The 26,884-nt window shown below is 45.1% G+C and overlaps 1 protein-coding gene and 1 pseudogene across 2 annotated transcripts in view; one reads left to right on the top strand and one right to left on the bottom strand.

The window, feature by feature from the left end:
• Positions 1-26,884, bottom strand: part of PIGL (phosphatidylinositol glycan anchor biosynthesis class L) — a 74,203-nt gene that overhangs the window by 42,178 nt on the left and 5,141 nt on the right. For both annotated transcript variants that reach the window (XM_089900294.1, XM_022560926.3), the window contains exon 2: positions 18,608-18,707. In XM_089900294.1, coding sequence (XP_089756420.1) covers positions 18,608-18,707 — 100 coding nt within the window. The remainder of the gene's footprint in view (positions 1-18,607; positions 18,708-26,884) is intronic.
• On the top strand, positions 18,132-24,991 carry LOC149744737 (mitochondrial intermembrane space import and assembly protein 40 pseudogene; annotated as a pseudogene).

Here is a 26,884-nt window from a genome sequence, read left to right as displayed (position 1 = left end):
CTCTGTTGGGAAGTGCAGTGGAATGAACAGAAAAGTGAATGAAAATTGAAAAGTTAGAGATACATACGAATGTGCTAAAGGATACCTTGGGGCTTGAGGCCATCCTAAACGGTCCTGCTGAACTCGCAGGCAGACCTCTTGACTCCATGCATCCACTGAGAAGGCACAGTCCTTTGATGCAATAAGCCTCATTTTATGCCTTTGATGCAAGAAGCCTCATTTTATGCCTTACAGGGCGGCCCTAAACACGGACAGAATTAGCACCTAAAACGTGTAAGATTTCGCTTGTAAAGATGCGTTTAAAATGAAATGCTGTTGTGCAGCGAGCTTTCTGATGAGGCCTGCAGAGACTCCTGGCCTCCTCTTCCCTCGACCTCACATCTGAATTGCTCATCCTGACCCATTTCTTTCTTTTTTTAATATTATTTATTTATTTAGTTCTGGCTGTGTTGGGTCTTCGTTGCTGCACGCAGACTTTCTCTAGTTGCGGTGGGCAGGGGCTACTCTTTGTTGTGGTGCGTGGGCTTCTCATTGCAGTGGCTTCTCTTGTTGCGGAGCATGGGCTCTAGGTGCATGGGCTTCAGTAGTTGTGGCTCGCGGGCTCTAGAGTGCAGGCTCAGTAGTTGTGGCGCAAGGGCTTGCGGTGCATGGGCTTCTCATTGCGGTGGCTTCTCTTGCAGAGCACGGGCTCTAGGTGCGCAGGCTTCAGTAGTTGCGGCACGTGGGCTCAGTAGTTGTGGCTCGCGGGCTCAGTAGTTGTGGCTCGCGGGCTCTAGAGCACAGGCTCAGTAGTTCTGGTGCACGGGCTTAGTTGCTCTGTGGCATGTGGGATCTTCCCGGACCAGGGCTCGAACCCATGTCCCCTGCATTGGCAGGTGGACTCTTAACCACTGTGCCACCAGGGAAGTCCTGTGACCCATTTCTTATATCACATTCCAGCCCCCTCGCCTCTGGCCTCACTCTTGATCTCCTATTTCTGGCCTTGTCCTGACTTTCAGCCTCGACCCCTGACACTGTCTTTCTGGCAATCCCCATGGTTCCCAACTGACCAGGGCTTGGGGTGTCCATCTGTGACGGGCAACTTGGGAACACATTAGATGAGCACCTTTCCTGCTGAAGCCCTGGAAGCCCGGCTGATCGGGGGCTCTGCTCCCTGCCCCGTGAGTGCCCAGGTCATTGAGGGAGGCCATCGCCTCTTTACTAGCTGGGCAATCTGGAGACACTGCCCTCGCCCAGAAACCCTGGCCGTGGCTCTGACACTCCCGCCCCAACACATTTCCAACGGTAATTTAGCGGTAGGGCAAAAGGGAAAATTCAGGCCCTCGAAAAATATTTGTTTTCCCTTTTTAGGCAGAGTGACATTTTTGGTGTCCAGTCTGACAGGGATGCTGGAAAGACGGGTCACTTAGCGGAGGTGACACGTACACACCTGGGAGGCCCTCTGGCCTCCCCTCTCCTACCTTTCCCAGCTAGGTGGTCACGCCTCTGCAGCAGCACTTGGCGCTGTCCCCTCTCTCTGTCCTCTCTGCCACTGCTGTTTCCGACTCGTGTGTCACCTGATCATGCTGACTGGTCCCACGGTGCCAAGTCTGGACCTCCCCTCACAACGCTGCTCTCTAGTGTTGCCAGAGAGCTTTCTAAGATGCAGATCAGATCAAGTCATTGCTTCCAAGCTTTCCATAGTTTTCAGAAACTGCTGAACTCCCCTGACCTCCACCTGGTGTGCGCTCGTCGTGATCCGCACCCGCCCTGCTCTGCGCTGCCCTGGGTTCGTCACCTGTTTTGCTGGAATTCTCTTCGAGACTGTGAGATCCTGAGGGCAAGGGCCTGGCTTTTCCTTTTGCATTCCTAGGGCCCTGCATTTGAGATCCGGCATATGCTCAGTAAGTGAAGGCTAAATGAATAAAACACATTTCAGGGATCGATAAAGAAACACACTGAGGGGCATCCCTGGCGGTCCAGTGGTTAGGACACTGCGCTTCCATCGCAGGGGCCACGAGTTCGATCCCTGGTCAGGGAACTAAGATCCCGCATGCCGCGGGGTGCGGCCAAAAAAAAAAAAAAAAAAGAAAAGGAGGAGAAACACGCTGAAGCCCAAGTATCTCTCACGAGCTCTCAGACCTCACTTCCTCCTGACTCCTGTGTCAGCCTGGACCAGCAGGCCCCGGTGCTTGGTGAACGGCCTCCCTCACAGTGCAGAGGTGCACCAACCCCGAGAACACAGGCTTAGGGGGAGCGCAGGCAATGCGAAAAGAGCTGGGGACCAACCCTGCAGCAGGTGTAGGTGACAGCCCGCAGTGGCCGGGAAGGAAGGAGGCGGGGGACAGCTGGGGCTGGTACTGCTGTCGATGCCAGAGTAGTGTCCCGAGGTGCGGGGGGTCAGCGTGCACCAGGGCTGCTGAGAGGTCAGGAAGGTGGGACTGAAAAGTGCCCCACCGATTGCACAATTAGAAAGTTACTGTGACCCTGACAAAGAGGGCTTTCAATGGCAGGAGGAGGGAGGGAGGACAGGGATCCAGATGTGACTGCGCTGGGGAACGAGTGAGAGGCGGGGATGGGATGGGGGACAGGTAGTGCTTGATTACACACAAGAGAGAGAAGCGGGCGGCGTGGGATGGGAGACGGTTAAGTGGAGGGTTTTTTTGTTTGTTTATTTGAATGATGCAAGAATCTCGAACAAACAGACATGGAAAGTAGCCAAAACAATGAAATAAGAACGAACAGAAGCAAATGAAAATTTCCACTGAAGCTCCTTATGGGTGTAACAAACTGTGGCAAAGGTCAGGATTACTGACGAGGTATCAGTGGCGAGGCTGTAAATAGCAGGTGTCCAGGTGTCTCCTGGCTGACCTGGCAGCTGGTCCTAGGAAACGGACCGTTGGTGACTCACCTCTCTAAATTCTGGGAGCTTATTTCACAGGTAAGGCAACGCAGTAAGCAGCCAATTTCTGGCTAAGGATAAAAGCCAGGAGACAAGCAGGTGCAGGTAGGGAAGTGGTGAAATCGACCTCAAGTGAGATGGAAGGGAACGGCCTTTGGGCTTGGGGTGGCCAAGACGAGGCGCCAGCCAAAACTTGAATTTCAGACAAACAGTGAATAATTTTGAAATATAATTATGTCCTATGTGATATTTTGGACACACGGAGATTAAAAAAAATTGTTTACCTGAAACTCAAATTTAACTGGGCCACTTGTCCTTTATCTGGCAACTCTGTTTAGTGTACATACCTTTCTGCAGTATAACATTATGTTCTTTGAATCACAAAATGTTAGTTGTGAAAAAAAGACCTCAGAGATGATCTCACTCAACATCCTTATCTTATTTAAGAAAAGAACGAGGATTGGGACACAGATCTGCCTGCCTGCTATCACCTTGCCGGACAGAAGCAGGGGAGCTGGGGCCAGATCATACGGTCCCCAGAGCTGTCAGAGAAGAGAAATGCCCAGGAGACATCATGAAATTCTCTAAGAGGCCTTATTATAAAATTAATTTTATTATTAAAAAAGGAACACGCCACCTATTCTATGACATCTCTCGGAGCCCTTGAGGAAGAAGGTGCATTGTTAAATGGAGCGATCACATATAACATATCCCAGTCACAGAAAGGCTGAGAGATAATAGTTCACACTGGATACACTGGACATGAGCCCAAGGTTATGTCTGCTTCAGTCTCCAGGGGCAACGGCTCACATGTTTGTAGGTAGGTGACCGATAACCATCTAGTGAAAAAAAATGCCATGTCAGTTCCTCTCAGGTTGGATCTAATAATTTGAAACTACTTGTGGGATCACAGAGGATCAGTCCAGGAAACCAGCCTCATAATAAGAACCTGGGCAGGATAACAAAGACCAGGGCAGGGATCCGGTTTATGGAAGTGGGAAGATGAAGAGCGTCGGTGAGGCTGGCATCTGATGAACCTCTTAAGAGTGTAGCTCGGTGCTGAGCAAACCCCCACCAGGACCTGGACTCAGCTCTGTAAAGACTGACGAATGAAACACAAGATGGGGAAGACAGTCTTGGTCAAATACTTGAGAGACGCAGTGACTCATTCTTTAAAACAAATCTGTGGCTTCCTGTGTCTGACCAGAAGCTCAGGGCTAGACAGCAGCCTAAGCGCCTTGGCCGTGCTCCACAGCCTTTCACCTGGTTGTGACTCCCCAGATCCCGTCTCCTGGCTCTGCCCCTGCAGCCCCTCCGGACACCCTGGGACTTGGATTCCTACATGTTTCTGGCTCTGTGAGTGTGTCTGGCCCTGGAGTCTGACAGTCCCTGCCCTGACTTCTGCTCCTAAAGGATGCAGTTCCAGCCCACCTCGAGGCTGAGGGGTTACAAGTGCCCACATGGTCATCTGATGATCCCATGCTGTAGCTGCTCTACACACTTCTTCGGGGTGGCTTAATAAGAGTAATGAGAGACATTCTGATTCTTCTTCAGCTCAGCTAGGACCAATGGAAGAGGCGTCTCTATGCCTTACCTTTTCCTCCGGAAAACAGTGATTTCCAAAGTTAAGGAAGACCCTGGATTGGAGGGTGACAAGGAGAAAGGGATGGCAGAGAAAGAGCAAATCTTCAGGACAGTTTGGTGAAAAGTAAAGGAACTTCATTCTCATCTGTTGGGCAGAAGGAAGCTGAGATGGGGGAGGGCCTCTCCTCAAGGAGCTGCATCCAAGGACCAATGTTAATTGCTTCCACGGTCTTGTAAGGAGTGACTGAGGTCAGAGCTAAGGCTGTGTTATCGGTATGCGGGGTCAGGGGACAGCATACTTTGGGCTACACACAGAGGTTTCCCCAGGAGTGCCAGTGACTGGAGATAATGGTATTTTCTTCCTCACTCTTGCAGTCCTTTCTGCTCTTGAATCCCTATCAGGAGCCTGCTCCCACGCCCGAACTCCACGCAAAAAGACCAAATAACGCCCCCTACCAGGCGACCTGATCCAGGCTTCTCCACTCCAATTCTCTCTCACGGGAATTCGGACCTGCAACTCAGACACAGCAGCCCAGAGGTTCCCAAACATTACAGTGCCTTAGGATCATCTGGGGCGTCTGTAAAAAATGCAGAATCCGGACCCCTCACCCCACTAGAGTCAAGAGGGTTACAGTAGAGCCTAGGTACCTGCATTTTCACAGGCAATTCTGCTGCACCAGGTCTACAGATCAATCCCCGTATTTTATGAAATACCATTCCAGTTAGTCTGTTTGGATGGAGGGGGGCCATGGAAAGCCAGGGCCATGGAGACCATAAGCACAGGCCAAAGCAGAGGGGACGCCATGTGGCCCTGGTGCGCTTTGGGCAAGTTACTTAACCTCTCTGTTTCTTCATTTCGAAAATGGAGTGATAACAGTATCTACCTCATAGGACCGAGAAGTAAACAAGTTAATATATTTAAATCATGCAGAATAGCGCTGGATACAGAGTGAGGATGTGTCCGCTATTATTATTATAAAGCTGCTGATCCTGTTTCACTGGAAAAGGAAGAAATGGGGAAAAGGAAGTGGCAGCAGAAAGGGATGGCTTGGGGGAGAGAGGGCTTCGCTGGACGCTGGCGTCTTGCACTCTGCCTGCATGACACACCACTCCCCTGGTGTTCATACCACGTGGCTTGGGGCCTCTGACACTTTTTGGGTTTTCCACCTGTAATGCTCCCCTGCTGCTTCTTCACCAGCCTGCCTTTTACGCATTCGTGACTCGGCTCAGGTCACTAGAACAGTCACATCTTTAGGAAGACCTGCCCCAAATCTCAGGTCAGGTGAAGCAGCGCTCCTTGGAGACCTTCCTCTGCCCTTGCCCTTGTGCTCTATCTCTGCTCTTACCATGGCATGATGAAAATGTATGTGCTCATCTTCTCCCTAGCCTGGGGGCTCCTTGAGGGGTGAGTCTGTTTCACTTACCAGTCTGGTCCTGGCTGTCAGCCCAGGCCAGGTGTGGAGCCAGGCAGAGGGGAACCTGGGATACCTGCTCTACTGTGGCTGGTCCTGCACAAGCCTCCACTACCCCCAGATGCACTCAGTGGGCTGGTGAGGGTCTTGAGTCTGAACTTGGTGGTCAGAGAAAGACTAATAGCCAAGTCAGGAACCACAAGTTCATTCCTAAGACCTCAAAGCCAAAGACTTGTCATATGACTACATCAAAAAATAATTCAAAGATTTAGGAGATTCATGAACTTGGTTTCTACCACCTCCTTGAAAAAAAAAAAAAAAAGGAAGGGATTAATATTTATTGAGCAGTTATACTTGCCAGGCTTTGGGTTCCGGATTTAGTTCAAATAAGGGGCCTGTGAGGCAAGCAGCACCCCTACTGTGTAGCTACGAAGCCATGATTTAAAAAAAAAAAAAAATTATTTATTTATTTATTTAGCTGCACTGGGTCGTAGTTGTGGCATGTGAACTCTTAGTTGCGGCATGCATGTGGGATCTAGTTCCCCGACCAGGGATAGAACCCAGGCCCCCTGCATTGGGAACGCAGAGTCTTAACCACTGGACCGCCAGGGAAATCCCCAAAGCCACGATTTCTAACACGCGGCTGTCAGCTGCCCGGCACTACCTGGCACAAAAGACGAAGTAATGGAAGACCCTCAGGTCTCATCCTGGAGGTGGACAGGAAGCCCACCCTGCAGACACTGGTGTATAATTAAATAGTGTTTTACTCTATGTAGCACGCCAGAGTGAGCGGCCATGGGGATTTATTTCACGAGGTTAATGATGTTTCTAGCAAGGCCACGGGACAGTTTTATTAGTCAAATAAATTATGATACAGGTATCCCATGGAATAGTATGGAGTACTGAAAAATGAACTCTATTTGTGCTTGTATGTAAATATATATTTGTGAAGTATTGAAGGTATGGAAGTTTACACATCAAGAGGTTAACAGTGGTTTCTTCTGAGGAGAGAAGTGTATGGAAGGAGACATTCATTTCTTTCACTTGATATATTTTTGTACTGTTTGTTTTTACAATTAACATTATAAATGTTCTATTATTAAATGTTACTATTATTTTCTTAACAGCTTGGTTGAGATATAATTCACATGCAATTCACTCACTTAAAGTGCACAATTCAATGTGTTTTTGTTTTTAGTATGTTAACAGAGTCGTGCAATCGTCACTGCAGTCAATTTTAGGAGATTTTTATCACCTCAAAAAAATAAACCCCATTATGAGTCCCTCCCCACTCCCCTCTCCTCCCCACTCCTGGCAGCCACTAATCTACTTTCTGTCTCCATGGATTTGCCTGTTCTGGGTGTTTCGGATAAACGGACTCATACACTATGTGGCTGTTATCTGACTTCTTTTTTTTTTTTTTTTTGCGTTACGCGGGCCTCTCACTGTCGGGGCCTCTCCCGTTGCGGAGCACAGGCTCCGGACGCGCAGGCTCAGCGGCCATGGCTCATGGGCCCAGCCGCTCCGCGGCATGTGGGATCTTCCCGGACCGGGGTATGAACCCGTGTCCCCTGTATCAGCAGGCGGACTCTCAACCACTGCGCCACCAGGGAAGCCCCTATCTGGCTTCTTTTTAGGTGCATCCACACTGTAGCATGTATCAGTACTTCACTCCTTTTTGTGGTTGAATAATATTCCACTGTGTGGATAGACCACATTTTGTTTGCCCATTTCATCAGCTGACGGGAATTTGAGTTGTTTCTAACTTTTGACTACTGTGTACAGTGCTGCTATGAACATCCATGTACACGTTTTTGTTTGAATGTCTGTTTTCAATTCTTTTAGGTCTTTACTTTGGAATAGAATTGCTGGGTAATGGTAATTCTGTGTTTAAGTTTTTGAGGAACTGCCGAACTGTTTTACATGATGACTGAACTATTTTCCAAACCCACCAGTGCATGAGGGTTCCAATTTCTCTGAATCCCAGCCTACACTTGGTATTTCCCTTCTAATTTTATTTTTTAAAAATGGCTGGGCTTCCCTGGTGGCGCAGTGGTTAAGAATCGGCCTGCCGGGCTTCCCTGGTGGCACAGTGGTTGAGGGTCTGCCTGCCGATGCAGGGCACGTGGGTTCGTGCCCTGGTCCGGGAAGATCCCACATGCCGCGGAGTGGCTGGGACCGTGAGCCATGGCCAGGAGAGGCCGCAACAGTGAGAGGCCCGCGTACCACACACACACAAATAAATAAATAAAATAAAATAAAATAAAAAATGGTCAACCTAGTCGGTGTGAAGTAGTGTCTCACAGTGGTTTTGATTTCTATCCTGTAATGACTAATGACGTTGAGCATCTTTTCCTATGCTTATTGGCCATTTGTATATCTTCTTTGGAGAAATAGCTATTCAAGTCCTTTATATATTATTTTATCTGTTATGTATACTATACTATATATAGTATATAAGGTATATTACATTTATATCTATCTACCTATCTATATCTGGATATTAATCCCTTATCAGATATATGATTTGCAAATATTTTCTCTCATTCTGTGAGTTGTCTTTTCACTCTCTTGATAGTATGTATCAGGCACTAAAGTTTTTAATTTTGATGATGAAGTCTGTTTTTTCTTTCGTTGGTTGTATATGCTTTTGGTGTCATATCTAAGAGGGCTTTGCCTGACCCAAGCTCATGAAGATTTGCTCCTATATTTTCTTTCAAGAGTTTTATAGCTTTAGCTCTTATATTTAGGTCTTTTTGAGCTAACTTTTGGGTTTAGTGTAGGGAAGGGGTCCAAGTTTGTTCTTTCGTATGTGGATATCCATTTGTGGAAAAGAGTATTGTTGCCCCATTGAACTGTCTTAGCAGCCCTGTTGAAAACCAATTGACTGTATATATGAGGGTAACAGTATTATTAAAGAAAGAAAGAAAAAGAAAACCTAAAAAGGAATAGATCCTATAAATCCTTCCAGTACAGAAACTGGCTAGTTAAGCTGTGGCTCAGCCTTGCAGAACTAGGTCTACCTCACCATGACAGTTTTGCCAAAGTACGACCACATCATCTTAAATTGCAACACATACAGGCAGCTGCAATTTTTCTTATCCCAAGGGCTCTCTGGAACATCCCACAAATGACTAAGAATTATTTCTTGGAACTTGGTGTCATGGAGAAATAATCTGAAAAACTGACCCAATAACCTTTCTTCTGGATCCTAACACTCTTTGTCTATAAGACTTGCATGGTAGAGAATTAGTTGCCTCTTATCCAAAGTTTTTGGTTCCTAGTACAATTTTTGTAGATGCTCTAGACTGAATATTTGTGTCCCCTCAAAATTCGTACATTGAAACCTGTTTCCCCAATGTGATGGTATTTGGAGGTGGGGCCTTTGGGAGGTCATGAGGTCATGAGGGCAGAGCCCTCATGCATGGGATTAGTGTCCTTATAATAGAGACCCTGGAGAGCTCCCTTGCCTCTTTTGCCAGGAGAGGATACAGCAAGAAGAGAGCCATCTGTGAACCAGTAAACAGGCCCTCACCAGACACCAAATCTGCTGACACTCTGATCTTGGACTTCTCAGCCTCCAGAACGGTGAGACATAAATTTCTGCTGTTTGTGAGCCACCCAGTCTACGGTATTTGGTTATTAAAAGGGCTGCTGTTTAGTTTTTTACATCCCTATTCAGCTCTCTGATGCAAGGACCCCAGCATGTCACAGTGAACACAGTCTACCGTGGATGTCATGAAATGTACCGATGCTTAGTAAAATGGAAAGCACTTAAAAGTGTGTCAGCTATATTGCCAAGCTGAGCACATAAACCTCCATTTGTAGAAGAACAGCCATATCTAAACACGTCCTGCTCTGCTCCGGATAAGATCTAGGCGCTTGAGGTAAAGTCGCCATCTCATCCAGTCATTGTACGTATAAGAAAAGAGAAGCCCAGAGAGGGGACATTATTTGCCAAAGGGAACACAGCCGGTTTGTGGCAGAGCTACGACCTGAAGCCCCATTTCATGACCCCTGGACCAGAGCTCTTTCCGTCATACTGTACTTCCCTCATTTTCTTTTCTCTGGTCTTGATTTCCTCTTACTCATTCTCCCTTCAACTGCTAGCAGGACTCCTAGGTGGAAATATGGACTTCCACTCACAGTGCCAGTAACACTTCCACTTCACTCTCTTCCCTCAAACTCCATCGAAAACAACAAAAGGAATAACAGTTATAGAGCATCGACTTTGATGAAGCAAAAAAACCCCCACCATATCAGAAAATCAGAAAACATAAACATACCCGCCTAATACTGTAAGATCTGCCCCAGAAAGAGGGGCATACAGCTGGCCAGCAGATGCTCTACCTTGCATCTGCTTTTAGCAGGATTTGAGAGTCCCTCAAAATCAAGCCTCACCATCCTCAGAGGCACCAGTACTCTTTGATTAGCACTGTGAGAACCAGAGATAATAATGGTCAAGGAGAAGCACACTTTGAAGGAGAATCATGTTGATAAGCTATTTCTGGTGATGTGACATCATGTCTCCTTGCCCCAGGAGAGTACCAAAAGGCGAATAAGAAAAAACACAAGGGCTTCCCTGGTGGCGCAGTGGTTAAGAATCCGCCTGCCAATGCAGGGGACACGGGTTTGAGCCCTGGTCCGGGAAGATCCCACATGCCGCGGAGCAGCTAAGCCCGTGCACCACAACTACTGAGCCCACGCGCCACAACTACTGAAGCCCGCATGCCTAGAGCCCGTGCTCCGCAACAAGAGAAGCCACTGCAACGCGAAGCCCTCGCACCGCAACAAAGAGTAGCCCCTGCTCGCCGCAACTAGAGAAAGCCAGTGTGCAGCAACGAAGACCCAACGCAGCCAAAAATAAATAAATAAAATGAATTAAAAAAAAGAAAAATATAGGTGCCTCCATGATAAAGGAAAGAGAATATCTGAAGAGCTGCAGCTGAAGACAATTAACATTCAGTAGAAGTTTTGGATGGCCTAACCACTGGACTGCCAGGGAATTCCCAGAAATAATATATTTTAAAATAAATCTAATGAAACTTTTGGTTTACAAGTAATGTATGCTCACTATCAAAACTATGGAAAATACAGAAAAGTGTAAAGAAAGTATACACTGCTTTTTAAACTCAACATTATATTGTGAACATCTTCCTGGGTTATTAACTGTGCAGAGAAAACTCTGAATGGTGGTTTAATGTTCTGGACCGCGGCTATATGATTCATTGCCTACTGCTAAATTAGGTTGCTACCAACTTTTTGCTATTATGAAGAGTGCTGTAATGAATATCACAATACACTGTCACCTTGAATCCTATTTTTGTGGTATATTTGCAGCCTCTTTCAAGGAGTAGAATCAGCCACAAATACATGCTTTGTTAAGCCCACCCTCCCTGGTCCCACTCTACTTCTATACTGACTTACTTATGTGACTTGAAGACCAGTCATGTGACTTAAAGACCCAGCCTCCCTTCAGCTCCCAGAATAACCCGCCTTTGAAGTAGCAGGGAAGCGGCTTTCCAAGTTCACACAGTAGCTCCGTATCTGCTCGGTCCACTTCGGTCTCCTCCCCTGGTTCCTTTTCTAGGAAACATTCCTGTCCTTCGCGCCCTTTGGGAGGACGGGAGCCCTGCCCTGCTCCTGCCAACTGGGACTGGAGCTGTGCCCTTGCCCTGTGCCCAGGCACTTCTTTGTGTATTTGGAGAAAGCCTGCGTGGAGCTTTGTTTTCATCTCTTATAGTGAGAGGACGCTTGGTCAGATCCACTTTGGCAGTTGGCATACGGTCTTTTCCGGTTTTTTTTGGGGGGAAGGCTCTTACTGGGTCTTGAGAGAGAGAGAGGGGGGTTAATTACAAACATGACCCCAACAGTCCCAGACTCTCTGCTTTGTGGCTTCTCTTTCACTGTATGATTTGCGTGGATTTATTGGAAAACACAAAGACTTCCAGGAACTGCTAGCAAGCCAGGCTCATTTACGGTTTATACTAGGTACTGGATTCTGTTTCCTTGTTCAGCTCAAATTAGTCTGTCAAAGTCTTGGGCTTGTTAATGCCGGAATGGTGCTAAGAGAAGTACTGGGAATGAGATTTTCATGACGCTGAACCCTTAGGACAGTGGAGCCAAGCTTATAGAATGGCAAAAATCAAGAGATGTAGAAAAATTCTTCCAAACCAAAGTACTCACTTAGGACTTTCCAGAAGGTTAAAAATAACTGTGCAAGCCAGGGATCAAGACTGTTTCACTTAATTAAAAAGTGAAAACAGTCCCACTGAAGTCTCAGAAATTGGTTTGCTAATCACCACTTCTGGGTAAATGAAGAAAAAGTGAGGAAGGGGGTTGGGATGCTTCGGTATCATCTAAGTTCTCGAGACCACACATTTACGTGCTGCCACAGGAAGAAAGCTTCTGGTATAAGCGGAGTCATTCATTTATTCAACAAACATGAACTGAGCAACTACTGTGTGTCAAGGGTTAAGACAGAGGTTGCAGATACAGGAATAAAAGATACAGAGGGGCTTATGGCGCAGATTAAAAAATTAGTGTATGTGCTAGGATAGAACGGGACGATGAGAATATAACCAAAGTGCCTAAGAAAATCTGGGCAAATCAGGGATGGTGCTGCAGAGTCTAAGGTAATCTTGAGCTGGGGTTTGAGGGATGAAGAGGTGTTTGCTAGAGGGCCAGGGTATGGGGTGCTGGGAAGAGAGGAAGCGTGTGGAAGAGGGCCAGGCACATGCATGGGTGTGGACGCAGAGGAAAGCGTGGTGTGTTTGCGGCCCAGCTTACATACGAGGACACAGGTTGGGGCACTGGGAGTCCTCCCTGTTTTGGTTGTGGGAATAGCTGTGATGTGGCATCGCAGGTGCAGGACGATGGGAGCATGGATCAGACCACGATCAGCTCTGAGACCCCATAAGTTTTGCCCAACAGTTGGTCATTGGGCCCGGAAGCATTTTAATGGGCCTGGGTTATAACCGGAGAGTCTGCTTTGTTTTATTCTGTCACAGTCAGGCCCCCCTTGAACCCTGCATTTCCAGCCAGAGCCCTTTGGAGCAGCTTATCTGACCCTGTGCCTGCTCATCCTCCAGAATGAGGCCCATGAGACAAGCACAGTGTTTATAAAAAGGCTTAAAAGCATTATTATCTTTTCAAGGAATTCTATTCTATGTTTTGAACTTATCAAATCAAATATTATCAAAACGTACGAAGAATTATTTCTAATTTAGCCTTCAGTTGTAGGGATAGAAGCTGAGTACAGAGGGAAGAATGTTTTATTACTTAGGTGGAGTAGTCTTTAAAAAATATAATACATCAATATAACCGTTTCATTGTGCTTCACTTTATTGCGCTTCAGAGATGCTGCATTTTTTTAGAAATTGAAGGTTTGTGGCAACCGTGTGAGAGCAAGTCTATTGGCGCCACTTTTCCAACAGCATTTGCGCTCTTCATGTCTCTGTGTCACATTTCAGTAGTTCTTGTAACATTTCAAGCTTTTTCATTATTATCATCATATTTGTTATGGTGATCTATGATCTTTGGTGTTATTATTACAACTCGCTGAAGGCTCAGATCATATCTATGTTTTGATTAAGCTATGTATGTTGTCTTTTTAGACAGAATGCTACTGCATACTTAATACGCTATAATGTCGACGTAACTTTCATATGCACTGGGAAACCAAAACGTTCCTGTGACTTGCTTTATTGTGATATTCACTTTATTGCAGTGGGCTGGACCCCAACCTGTGATATGTCTGAGGTCTGCTTGTACTTTTTTTTTTTTTACATCTTTATTGGAGTATAATTGCTTTACAGTGTTGTGTTAGTTTCTGCTGTACAACCAAGTGAATCAGCCATATGTATACATATATCCATCCCCATATCCCCTCCCTCTTGAGCCTCCCTCCCATCCCCTCTATCCCAGTCCTCTATGTCATCACAAAGCACCGAGCTGATCTCCCTGTGCTATGCGGCTGCTTCCCACTAGCTACCTATTTTACATTTGGTAGTGTATATATGTCCATGCCACTCTCTCACTTCGTCCCAGCCTACCCTTCCCCACCGTGTCCTCAAGTCCGTTCTCTACATCTGCATCTTTATTCCTGCCCTGCCACTAAGTTCATCAGTACCGTTTTTTTTTTTAGATTCCATATATGTGCGTTTCTGCTTGTACTTTAAAAAGTAATATAGGCGGGCTTCCCTGGTGGCACGGTGGTTGAGAGTCCGCCTGCTGATGCAGGAGACACGGGTTCATGCCCCGGTCCGGGAAGTTCCCACATGCCGCGGAGCAGCTGAGCCCGTGAGCCATGGCCGCTGAGCCCGCGCGTCCGGAGCCTGTGCTCCGCAATGGGAGAGGCCACAACAGTGAGAGGCCCGCGTACCGCAAAAAAAAAAAAAAAGTAACATAGGCTTCCTAAAAAAGCAAAAGCGAAATAAAACTGTACAGAATTAAGAAGTGCAAGTGTCCTTCCCTGGTCCAGTTAAGTAGCACCTACTATTAACGAGTCTGGTATATGTTCTTTTAGAAATTATGTGTACAGAAATGTGTGTTTACTTTTTGTTTTGTTTTGAAATGTAAATGAAATAATTCTATGGACTCTTCCTAATATATTAAGAAGCACAAAAGCAACAAATGAATACTAAATCTGTAGGTTGCATTTCCCAATCACATTCAATTCCCAAGTATCCTGGAGAGGGTCTCTAAGCCCCTTCTAGGCCTGAACCTTGGCACAATGAACGTTTCTGCAAACTCAGCAGTGGTGACGGTCAGGCCAACACCTACTACCCGGCTCCTGGACCTTGAACTGTTCTCTTTCTTCAGCATCTAGCACAGCGCCTTTCCCAGTCCAGGCACTTAATATGCATCTGTTAATAACATGCAGTTAAATATATGATTCATTAAATTAGCAGAACCCACAGATATTAAGGAACTAGGTAAAATCACCCAAAGTATCCATTTGGTTGTCTGGTTACTGAGATGCCTTCTCATCTTGAGACCTGAACTTTTTTCCTTCTTTAAGGGGTTGGATAAGGGTTTACTTTTTTTAAAAAAAATTATTTATTTATTTGGTCGCATAGGCTCTTAGTTGCAGCACGTGGGCTCCTTAGTTGTGTCATGCAAACTCTTAATTGTGGCATGCATGTGGGATCTGGTTCCCTGACCAGGGATCAAACCCGGGCCCACTGCATTGGGGGCGTGGAGTCTTATCCACTGCACCACCAGTGAAGTCCCTGGATAAGGGTTTACCTGACTGAACTCCTCTGGCTAAACGTCTCCCTGAAATCCAGCCACGAAGTTCAGAACAATGGAAGAAAGCAGACAACATCAACCAAATGTTCTCTTAAACACGCATTGGTCTTCCAAATACACTAACAAAGTGGTGACCTACTTTCTCGCGGAAAGTCAGGAATCGGTTCCGTCTTCCTTTCTGCTTTCGAGTCCTAGCACTGCCTGCCATTTGTTAAATGTCTGGCCTCAGACGAGTGTCTTAAGCTTTAGTTTCTTCATGTGAAACTGAAAAAGGATAATAAAGACCTATCTTTCTACAGTTAGTGGAAGAATTAAATGAGATGACCTTTGTGAAATTGTGAGTCCCTTCATGGAGTTGACAAAGCACAGTGACCAGAGAGCCTCAGCTGGAACGCCAGCTCTACCACATATTAGCTGGATGACCCCGGGCCAATGACTCAACCTCTCACTAGGCCTGTTTCTTCTCTATAACGTGGAAGAAGTAATTGGATTATTTTGAAGGTTTTAAGATCACTGTATTTAGTATGGCCTTTGGCACTGACAATAACAGTTTAATATACATTTACCATTATTATTCCGAGTGTAGGTCCTCCATAAAACTTTTTTTTTTTCTCTTTCTTCCCTTCATTCTTCTCTTTGACCCATCTAAATAACCCAAAGCAAGATTCCAAAGCTCTGCTTTTTCTGGGTTAGGAAATGAGAAGCTGAAAGACTAAAAGTTGCATGTTGCTAGGGACTGAGTTGTGTCCTCCCACAATTCATCTGTTGAAGCCCTAATCCACAATGTGACTGTATTTGGAGACGGGGTCTTTAGGAGGTAATTAAGGTTAAGTGAGGTCATAATGGTGGGACCCTAACCCTATAAGACTGGTGGTCTTATAAGAAGAGGAAGAGAGAAACTTCTCTTTTCCTGCTACATGTGAGCAGTGAGGAGACGGCCATCCGCACACCAAGAAGCAAACTCTCTCCAGAAATCGACCCTGCTGCACCTTGATCTTATACTTCCAGCCTCCAGAACTGTGAGAAAAAAAGTACATTTCTGGGGACTTCCCTGGTGGCGCAGTGGTTAAGACTCTGCGCTCCCAATGCAGGGGTCCTGGGCTTGATCCCTTGTCAGGGAACTAGATCCTGCGTGCATGCCACAACTAAGAGTTTGCATGCTACAACTAAGGAGCCCGCCTGCTGCAACTAAGGAGCCCACGTGCCACAACTAAGACCCAGCGCCACCAAATAAATAAATATTAAAAAAAAAACTTCTGTTGTTTAAGCCACCCAGTCTCTGGTATTTTGCCATGGCAGCCTGAGCAGACTAAGATACCTGGTTTCCTTGAATCTTCAAACTGGCTTCTTGAAGTATTTATTTTTTTATTATTTATTTATTTATTTATTTTTTTGCGGTACGCAGGCCTCTCACTGTTGTGGCCTCTCCCGTTGTGGAGCACAGGCTCCGGACGCACAGGCTCAGCGGCCATGGCTCATGGGCCCAGCTGCTCTGCGGCATGGGGGCTCTTCCCAGACTGGGGCACGAACCCGTGTCCCCTGCATCGGCAGGCGGACTCTCAACCACTGCGCCACCAGGGAAGCCCTTGAAGTATTTGTTTTTAACAAGTTTACTAACCCCCTACTGTAGCATCTTCAAAGTAGGGGATATTGCTGAAGCTGCCTGATCTTCGGGATATGTAAAAATTGTAATAAATTAAGTCAGAGTCTTCGTTTCTTATCAAAAGGATGCATGAGCCAACATGAAGAGGACAAAGAGGAGACAACTGGAGTATCAAAGAACACAATGACTTAAACTGAAAAACCGAACACATGAACACAGAAGTTCCTAATGAAATAAAGCAGTGGCCTCCCCATCCAAGAAACAAACAAAAAAACAATGGGTTACCATAGGAGGTATGTAGGGGATCAACTCCTATTCTGAAAACGGCGATTAAAGGGAAAGAATTAAGCATTTAGCCTGTCTTTTGGGATCAAAGTACCTATCAGGATAACTAAATAGCCCCAGTTGATAAAGTTCTACTTTATAGAATATATAGCTAATACATTTGGAACGCAGGAGACATCTAGAAAGTCACCGTTTTGCAACTTCTAGTTAATTAAGGATTCGTTGAAAGCACCGCGTGAAAGGCTGATGTGGGTCTTTACAGTGAAAGGGGCGGCCATTGCCACGTGAGCTCACTAAGAGTGAGGCACACAGTACGTGTGACAGACAGTCACATGCGTGACTGAAAGTGAGACAGATAGTACATGTCCTGAAATGACGGAACAGGGAGTACACAGTGCAGCTTCTTGCCCCTGAAAGTTAGCGTTCATTTCCAGTTTGCAAGAAATACGGAGGATAGAGGAACTACTTAGGTAAAACCACGAGGGAGCAGACAGACAAATCCTTCTGTACGACAACTGACTCAGGTTTTCAACAATCAGTGACAAGGTTGGGGGGGGGAGGGACACGCAGAATATCAACCAGGTATAATGTGTGCACTTTGTCTACATCCTGATTTGAACAAACCAACTGTGAAAAGACATTCATTTTTGAGCTACTTGGGGTAGCTCAAAATGGACTGGGTATTGGAGAAATCAAGGAATTGCTGTTACTATTAATGTTGTTAGATGGATAATAATGACATTGTGGCTGCATGAAAAAAAAGTCTATCTTCTTAAGAGATGTATCCCGAAGTACGTAGGGATAGAATAACCTGATGGTTGGGTTTTCTTTAAAATACTTCACACACAGGAGGGATAATTTGGGAGACTGGGATTGACACATACACACTACTATATATAAAACAGGTAAAAGGACCTACTGTAGAGCACAGGAAGTCTACTCAATACTCTGTAATGGCCTATACGGGAAAAGAATCTAAACAAGAGTGGATACATGTATATGTATAACTGAGTCACTTTGCTGTACACCTGAAACTAACACAACAGAGTATACACCAATAAAAAATTTTAAAAAATATATAACAGCTAAGTTACAACTGCAAAAAACCCACAACTTCACACACAACAGATGTTATGTAGGGTTAGATGAAGTACGTACGGCAAAGGCTTGACAATCACTGGTCTCAGATTACAGGCATGTGGGTTTCGTAATACTGTCCTTTACACTTTTGACTCTTTTTTTTTGGCTGCGGTATATGGGATCTTAGTTCCCTGACCAGGGATCGAACCCGTGGCCCCTGCAATGGAAGCGCAGAGTCTTAACCACTGGACTGCCAGGGAAGTCCCTGAAATTTTTTATAATAATTTTTTTTAAAGATTCAAGAGAAGCAGCTATCTTAAGACAAAATCTGAACAGAAGTTGAAAAAATTCACTTGCACTACACTGTCACTTAAAAACAAACGTGAAACTATTTTCTGTAGACTTCTCAAGTAAGATGTTCTTATCCACCCACATTATGTTTGTGTCTTTTGAGTGTACCACTGCATTTTTATTGCCAATGAATTTCCACTTGTTAAAAGATAAGTTTACCTGTTGTCAATAATCATTACGTTGGAGGGTGGAATCCCCAAAACATCACAGCTCTGCAGAAGTTCCTTCTTACGAGTCTCCCCTTGATTGTAGTAATTTCCTGAGGATAACAAATACACAGTTGTCGATTTCTTTTTTATCAGTGGAGATCTATCGGTTCACTCATTCTTATCTCATCTTGTTCCCTATAGGATTTAAGCTACCTGAAAATTTTGTGGCGGTGATAAAAAGTTGAAGAAGACGCAACGCTAGGGCTACTATCAGACACTCCTGTGAGAAGCAGTCTTTAGAATCACCTTTGAATTCTTCCCCATCTCTGTGTCTCTCCCTGTGTCTGTCCATCTGCCTGCCTGTCTATGTACCTTTCAGCCCCAAGCTACAGGCTTTGAAGAGCACCTGCTTTGCAGTTAAACAGATTTAGGACTGACCCTTCTATAACCATTCAGAACAAGTCAGGTATCTGGACACACTATTTGTTTGGGCCCCTTATTATTTAATCTTATTTATTTTTTAAATTATAGTTGATTTACAGTGTTGTGTTAATTTCTGCTGTAGAGCAAAGTGACTCAGTTATACACATATATACATTCTTTTTAAAATATTCTTTTCTTTTAAGGTTTATCACAGGATATTGAATATAGTTCCTTGTGCTCTACAGTAGGACCTTGTTGTTTATCCATCCTATATATAATAGTTTGCATCTGCTTATCCCAAACTCCCACTCCTTCCCTCCCCCACTCCCCTTCCCCTTGGCAACCACAAGTCTGTTCTCTTATGTCTGTGAGTCTGTTTCTGTTTTGTAGATAGAGTCATTTGTGCCATATTTTTGATTCCCCGTATAAGTGATATCATATGGTATTTGTCTTTCTCTTTCTGACTCACTTCACTTAGTATGATAATCTCTAGTTGCATCCATGTTGCTGCAAATGGCATTATTTCGTTCTTTTTTTATGGCTGAGTAGTATTCCGTAGTAATATATAAACCACACTGTCTTCATCCATTCCTCTGTCGATGGACATTTAGGTTGTTTCCATGTCTTGGCTATTGTCAACAGTGCTGCTGTGAACATAGGGGTGCATGTATCTTCTTGAATTATAGTTTTGTCCTGGTATATGTCGTTTGGTCCCCTTTAAATTGATAGTCTTCAAATATCTGTTAAGCACTTATTTAAAGTGGCTGCTACTCCTGAGTGTTACAGGAAAATAGCCTCCTTCAGAGTTTAGTAACCAGCTCTCCCAGCATGTCCCCGGGGATCTGGACCACATCAGCACCCCAGATAGCTTACGAATTCTTTATTTTCCCAACACATACACTATACTCCCCAAGAATGGTTCTGTTAAGTAACTGCTCTGTATCCTTACAAATAACATACAGTGACGTTTTGGTACCACTTAAATTGCCCTTATGAGCAATTGTCTAGCTACTGGCCCCCTTAATTCAACCCTCCAGCAGATAACTGCATGTGTGCTTTGTGCTAGTTACTTAACTCTCCTGAGCCACGGTTCCTGTACCTGTGCAGTGGGGATGATGGCCGTCTCCAAAGGCTTTCCTAAGGATTATATGATGAGACACATCTACCTAGTCAGGTGCTCAGTGTTTCTCTTCTTTTCCCTTGACTGCTTTCTCTTTCCCTTCCCCCTCCTCCTCTCCTTTCTTCCTGAATTATAAGTCTCCCTCATCATCCAGATCAAATGCCATTCCCTCTGCGAAGCCTTCTGCTCTTTTCCCCGGCAAGCAATCATTTCCAGTATTCTGCTCAGAAATGTGAACTTTCCTCCATGATCTGATTATTAATGCCTAAATGTCATTGACCTGAAAAGCCACTCTGTATCACCCTGGTGTCAGCACACTGCAGGCACTCCAGAGGCCCCGAGCAGAGAGGGCTCTGCTTACTGTTCCAGAAAACTCAGAGAGGAACTCCCAAGTGAAACCTTTCAACTTTGGCAGGGGTTACTCTAGGGCTAGTTTTGAACTGTTTGAACCCAGATAGGAGACAGTCATTACATTGTATCTGATAAAAGGACTAACCCCCAAAAGACTCCAGAAAATAGCTTAATTTTGTACTGCTCTCATCACAGATTTTTGAGTCAAATAGAAATTGTCAGTTTTTGTGATGGTCATTATATTTTAGGTTCCCCTCTCCCATTTTATCTCAAGGTTACTTATCTTCGGTGATAAGTAAATAGTCTAACGTACACTAGTGACGGGCTTCCTAACCTCAGAGGCCGAGCATGTTAGACTCTGGTTACAGTTGTGAGAAACAGCTTAGAAGTGAGGCCAAGGTGTTTTTGGAGCTAGTTTTATTGCTTTGTGTTTGAACTGAGGAACTTAGAACAAGTTAGGGAGTTGAAGTCAGAGAGCATTTTCAACATTTTCATTCACTCTGGTGAACGTGTAGGCACTTCAGTGGAGTAAGTGTCTGGGACCCTCCAGCAGCTCCTGACTGGCATTCTCTAGAACAGTGTCCCCTGGGTGCATAGGACCATCTGCTGGGATGGAGGAAAGGTTTTGGAACTTCTCCTCCTAATTTGTTTACCTTGTCCTTTATACATGTCAACTTTCATTGTTTTAGACTGTACACATTAATTCAGTGGTCTAGCTACTTAATATAATTATAAATAAATATACATATAATGGGAGTATATGTTCAAAACCTTTTACCAATAGGAAAATGTGACCCAAAAAAAGCTTGGAGATCATTATTCTAGGAGGCAGAAAACAAATGGGATTAATGTAGATTTATTTATATAGAACTACATTGTGTGTGTGTGTGTGTGTGTGTGTGTGTGAGATAACTAATACTTAGTAATAACTAGCAAACATAATGACATTTAATAGAAATTAAATTCACTTTGTAAAAGACCCACATTTACACAGCACAATGTATAAAGGTAGACATTTGTTTTACCTTAAAAATTCATTTATTTATTCTAAATAGGTAAAAAGACTTACATGGTTAAAAATACAAAGAAACAAGACCGTATAGATATTTTTTTAAAAAGCCCCTCTTCCACTCCTCTAGTTACCCATTTTCCTACCCTGGAAGTTTTAATTTGTTAGAATGAGAAGTGGTTTGAGAATCAAGGCATCGTGGACCCAATACCTGGCCTTCCACTAACTTTGTGAACCTGAAGAGATTCCTTAAGTTCCTGGGTTTCAGGAATGCTAGCAAGGGTTTTCCTTGAACATGACTAAGCTAATTCTAAAATGTATTGGGAAGAAAAAAAGGTCCACATTTTCTCAACTATAAAATGGGGGAGTTTAGGTTCTCTACCACTTAGGGTCTACCCAGGAAAAGAGAAACCATATCAAATATTTACATCAGTAAGAATTTAATAAAAAGAATTTGAAACGTAGCTGATGGAGGAATTGAGGGCCAAAGAGGGAAGAGTGAGAGACCTAGAGTGTAGTGATGGAGGAAGTAACTACGAGCCCTAGGCTGGAGAGGTAAGAGGAGGCAATATCACTCAAGCCCAAAGCGGGTTCCCCAGGAGCTGAAACCCAAAGAGCTGGCCACCTTCCATTAGAAGGTGTCCACAGAGCCCAGCTGGAGAAATCACGATGTGCGTATGTGTGTGTGTGTATACACATACACACACAGGGGAAGGATCATGCCCCTCTGATGAGCAATTTGAAAGATGGAAGCAGCAAGAGGAGAGGGGCCCAAGAGACTGGATTTGCGAGGATCTCCCTCTCAAGCTGAAGACAGACTGATAAATCCTGTCTAAGCCGAGTGAACGGACATGGGGGCTCTAGAGCCACTCACCCACTTGGTTCATTGAATACCAAAACTCTCCTAGACTCAGCCAAGGGTTTGTGACCGCGCGGGGCGCCAGTGGGGACTCTCAGAAAGAAATAGGAAAGAGGAGGAAAAGGGGACAGGGCCTGGGTTGGTGGCATACTGGGGAGTGCCCTCCATGTGCGGGCCATTTCATAAACAGTTTGATAACATTACTTTTTTCTATCCTTTTAGTCCTCTGGCTTTCTTGCCCAGCTTTCGATGTTTTCGAGATATATATACACAGATATATATATTTTTTACAAAATAGGGCCAGAGATATGTAACCTTTGAGTCCTGTTCTGAAGTTTCTATCACTCTCTTAAACATAATTCATATTTATCTTGTTTATTTTATTTTTTTGGCTGTGCCACGTGGCAAAAAAATCTTAGTTCCCCAACCAGGGATCAAACCTGTGCCCCTTGCAGTGGACGTGCAGAGTCTTAACCACTGGACCGCCAGGGAAGTCCCATAATTCATATTTTAAATATTACTAATTTATCCCATTCTTAATAAGATGCAGTCAATCTTAAGATCATATATTTTTAGAAATGTCAAATGTATTGGGTTAGAAAGAAAAGAGTAAAATAGATGAGACTAACACTTTTGAGCCCGGATCTAAATTTATCTCAATAAGGAAAATTTTGAATAATTATTCATGATTAAAAAGCAATAGTGAGGGACTTCCCTGGTGGCACAGTGGTTAGGAATCCACCTGCCAATGCAGGGGACACAGGTTCAAGCCCTGGTCTGGGAAGATCCCACATGCCAAGGAGCAACTAAGCCCGTGTGCCACAACTACTGAGCCCGCGTGCCACAACTACTGAAGCCCATGCGCCTAGAGCCCGTGCTTTGCAACAAGAGAAGCCTGCGCACCGTAATGAAGAGTAGCCCCCACTTGCTGTAATTAGAGAAAGCCCGCACGCAGCAAGGAAGACCTAGCGCACCAAAAACAAAAAACAAATCAGGGGAAACAAAAAAGCAATAATGAAAATAACCTGATAAGTTCTGTTTTAGGAAATATGGTGAGTCACATGTCTGGAGAAACCCCCGTAGAATATCTGAACATGTGAAATGAAAGGCAAGCATGTTTTAGAATGTATGGCTGAGCTGGCAGGAAAGTAAGGGCTGTCTTTGGAGGTCATAAACAGTAGGTAAGCACAAATCCAGATAGGTAGGGTGGAGCTGAAGCCAGGTCAGCTGGTGGCCTGAAGTTGGGACAGGAGATAAAACTTGGGCACGAATAAGGAAACCTCCACACAAAGATAGGACCCTCAGAAGGCAATACCTACAGTGGGTGAACTAGGGGAAAAACCACCCGAAACAGAGATGGTGGGGCTACTTCTGTGTCTTAGACTTGTTTCTAGTGGAAGGGAAAATAAGAAAAATGTCACCCCCTGAGAACTGTCAACGACACACTCGCCTTCACTTGGTGTGGCACACTGTAGTTTCCAAATGTAGCCACTGCAATAATTCTAGTCCACATGCACTTCTAGAACCTTGCTGCTTCCTATCAAGAGGTGGTATTTCTCTCTTTGAACCTGGATGTGACTTGTGACGGCCTTGACACGCAATGCAGTCAAAGTGATACTACGTGCTTTCCAAGGCTAGGCCACAGCAGGCAACGCGGCTCCCCTGAGGGCAGGCCCTCTCGCATACTTGCCCAGGAACCCCGTCACCAGGCTGTGAGGAAGCCCAGGCTACATGGATTGACCATATGTGGATGTTCTGGCCCACATCTCTAGCTAAGTCAGGTGATTCCAGTCTCCAGCCTTTGGGTATTCCAGCTGAGGTACTAACCATCATGGGGTAGAGACAACTGCTCTCTGTCTGAAACCATGAGAGATAAAGTGTTACGACTGTTTTAAGCCACTAAGCCTCGAGATAATTTGTTGCACACCATCAGTCAACTGATGTACTTGAGTTTGGGCCCTGAATTTACACTACCTCTATGGCCTGAAAAGTCTCAGTATAAAATTTTAATTTAGAGTGATCTAAGATGGGTAGTTCCCTTTGCTGCCTGGCTGAAGCAAACATAAACATGAAAATATTATCACCGGGGAGGTCACGGCGTGAGGCCGCCGCCACAGTCGCCGTGAGGTTGGAGCGCCGGGCTGCACCATGGCCTACTGCCGGCAGGAAGGGAAGGATCGAATCATATCTGTGACCAAAGAAGACCATGAAACTCCAAGCAACGCGGAGCTGGGTGCCGACGACCCCAATGATCCTTACGAGGAGCACGGACTGATCCTGCCCAACGGAGACATCAACTGGAACTGTCCGTGCCTGGGGGGCATGGCCAGCGGCCCGTGTGGGGAACAGTTCAAGGTGGCCTTTTCCTGCTTCCACTACAGCACAGAAGATGTCAAGGGGTCGGACTGTGTAGACCAGTTCCGGGCCATGCAGGAGTGCATGCAGAAGTACCTGGACCTGTATCCCCAGAAGGAGGAGAAGCCAGCGGATCGATTAGAGGAGACGGCTGTCTCTGAGGCTGCCACGACCAAATAGGAGGAGGGGTCCAGCTAATGAGGGCCCTGGTCTCCAGCCTCCTTCAGAGAGGATGAACCTCTCCAAGAAAGTGTCTCTCCCTCTGTTGTTCTGTGCAATGTACAAAATAACTTACTGAGCTGATCAGGGGTCTTGGCCCCTTGACATGTACACTGAAACATGGGTTGTATGTATGTGTGTCTCACATAACCTGTCAGCGAATGTAGCCGCCACTTTTGAATGCTCAGATTGTCCTGAATTTTGCCATTTTGAAATAATGTGCTGAATAATCTCAGCAACCAAAAATCATTACCTGGGAGTGTCTCTTGTGAGTGAGCTGATCTATTCTGATTCATTGTATCCCTTTTAGTAGATTTTATACCCAGTTGGAAAGTGAAATAGAAACAAACATCTTCCTTTAAAAATGCTGGAGGGGGGCATTCCTTATAGAAGAGGCGGGATGATCAGACCTTGAGTATTGGACGAAGCACTCTGCTTCATTTCTGATATATTTTGGTTTCTAGTTTGCATTGAGCTCCACGTTTTCTACGTTTGGAAAACAGAGCTTTGGACCCTCTGAGTGACTCCCTCTGTAAGTGAAGAGAAAGGCTGTTTTTTTCTGTTCTTGTTATCCCGAAAGCCCTGCTTTGGGGTCTGTGTTCACACTGGCTCTGTCTCAGCCTGTTCAGATGCAATGTTCTTGAGAGGTGGGGACCTAATCATTACCAAAGTAGCACCTGAGAGAGGAAACGGTGTCAATTAAAAGGAAAACGTGATTTTTACCAGAAAAAAAAAAAAAATCATCACAAGTATGGTTCCATGAAACATGTGCTTACAATTTAAAAAAAAAATCACAAAACACACAGGGAAACAAGTCACTCAGAATGAGTTACTCAAAGAGCAGAGGCAGACACAAAGACCGCAGAAGTTGGAATTATTAGAAGTAGATATGTGTTTAATATATTTAAAGAAATAAAAACGTCAAACTATGAGGAAGTAACAAGAGACTGTAATATTTGCAAAAGAAGCTCTGTATGTGAGAAACAGATGAATGGACAAAATTACTAATCATCTCAATATATATGTAAGGCCCTTATTATAAATCTACTAAAGGACATTAAAAAAGGCCAATATAAATGAGGAGACGTACCATAAAATCATAGACAGAAAGGCTTCATATTGTAAACTTGTCGATTTTTCCCAATATTGATCAACAGAGTCAGTGAAATTCCAATAAAAACGCCAGCAAGGTTCTTCCTTGGGCATGCCCAAACTAGTTCTAAAATGTATCTGGGGACTTCCCTGATGGCACAGTGGTTAAGAATTCTCCTGCCGGGCTTCCCTGGTGGCGCAGTAGTTGAGAGTCCGCCTGCCGATGCAGGGGACACGGGTTGGTGCTCCGGTCCGGGAGGATCCCACATGCCGTGGACCGGCTGGGCCCGTGAGCCATGGCCGCTGGGCCTGCGCGTCCGGAGCCTGTGCTCCGCAACGGGAGAGGCCACAACAGTGAGAGGCCCGCGTACCGCAAAAAAAAAAAAAGAATTCTCCTGCCAATGTAGGGGACACAGGTTTGATCCCTGGTCGGGGAAGATCGCACATACTGCAGAGAAACTAAGCCCATGCACCACAGCTACTGAGGCTGCGTGCCACAACTACTGAAGCCCGAGCGCCTAGCGCCCCTGCTCCGCAACAAGAGAAGCCACCAGAACGAGAAGCCCACGTACCGCAATTAGAGAAAGCCCGCACACAGCAAAATGAAGACCCAATGCAGCCAAAAATAAATAAATAAAAATAAATTTATAAAAAAAAATAACATGTTTGGAAGAAGGTCAAAAATGGCAAACACACCCTGAGGAACAACAGATCAGAGGGCTGGCCCTACCAGATACAGTGTTGTAAAAGCTACAGAAGTTAATTGTTGTAAAAGCTACAGCATGATATTGGCACAGGGATGTCAAACTGACTGAAGGGACAGTATACAGATCAGAAATACACGGAGCTCTGTCATATG

Source organism: Delphinapterus leucas, chromosome 19 (assembly GCF_059928025.1).
Source record: "Delphinapterus leucas isolate spDelLeu-1000000601 "Yukka" chromosome 19, BTC_Dleu_Yukka2, whole genome shotgun sequence".
Taxonomy (NCBI): Eukaryota; Metazoa; Chordata; class Mammalia; order Artiodactyla; family Monodontidae; genus Delphinapterus; species Delphinapterus leucas.
This window is presented reverse-complemented; position numbering and strand designations above follow the sequence as displayed.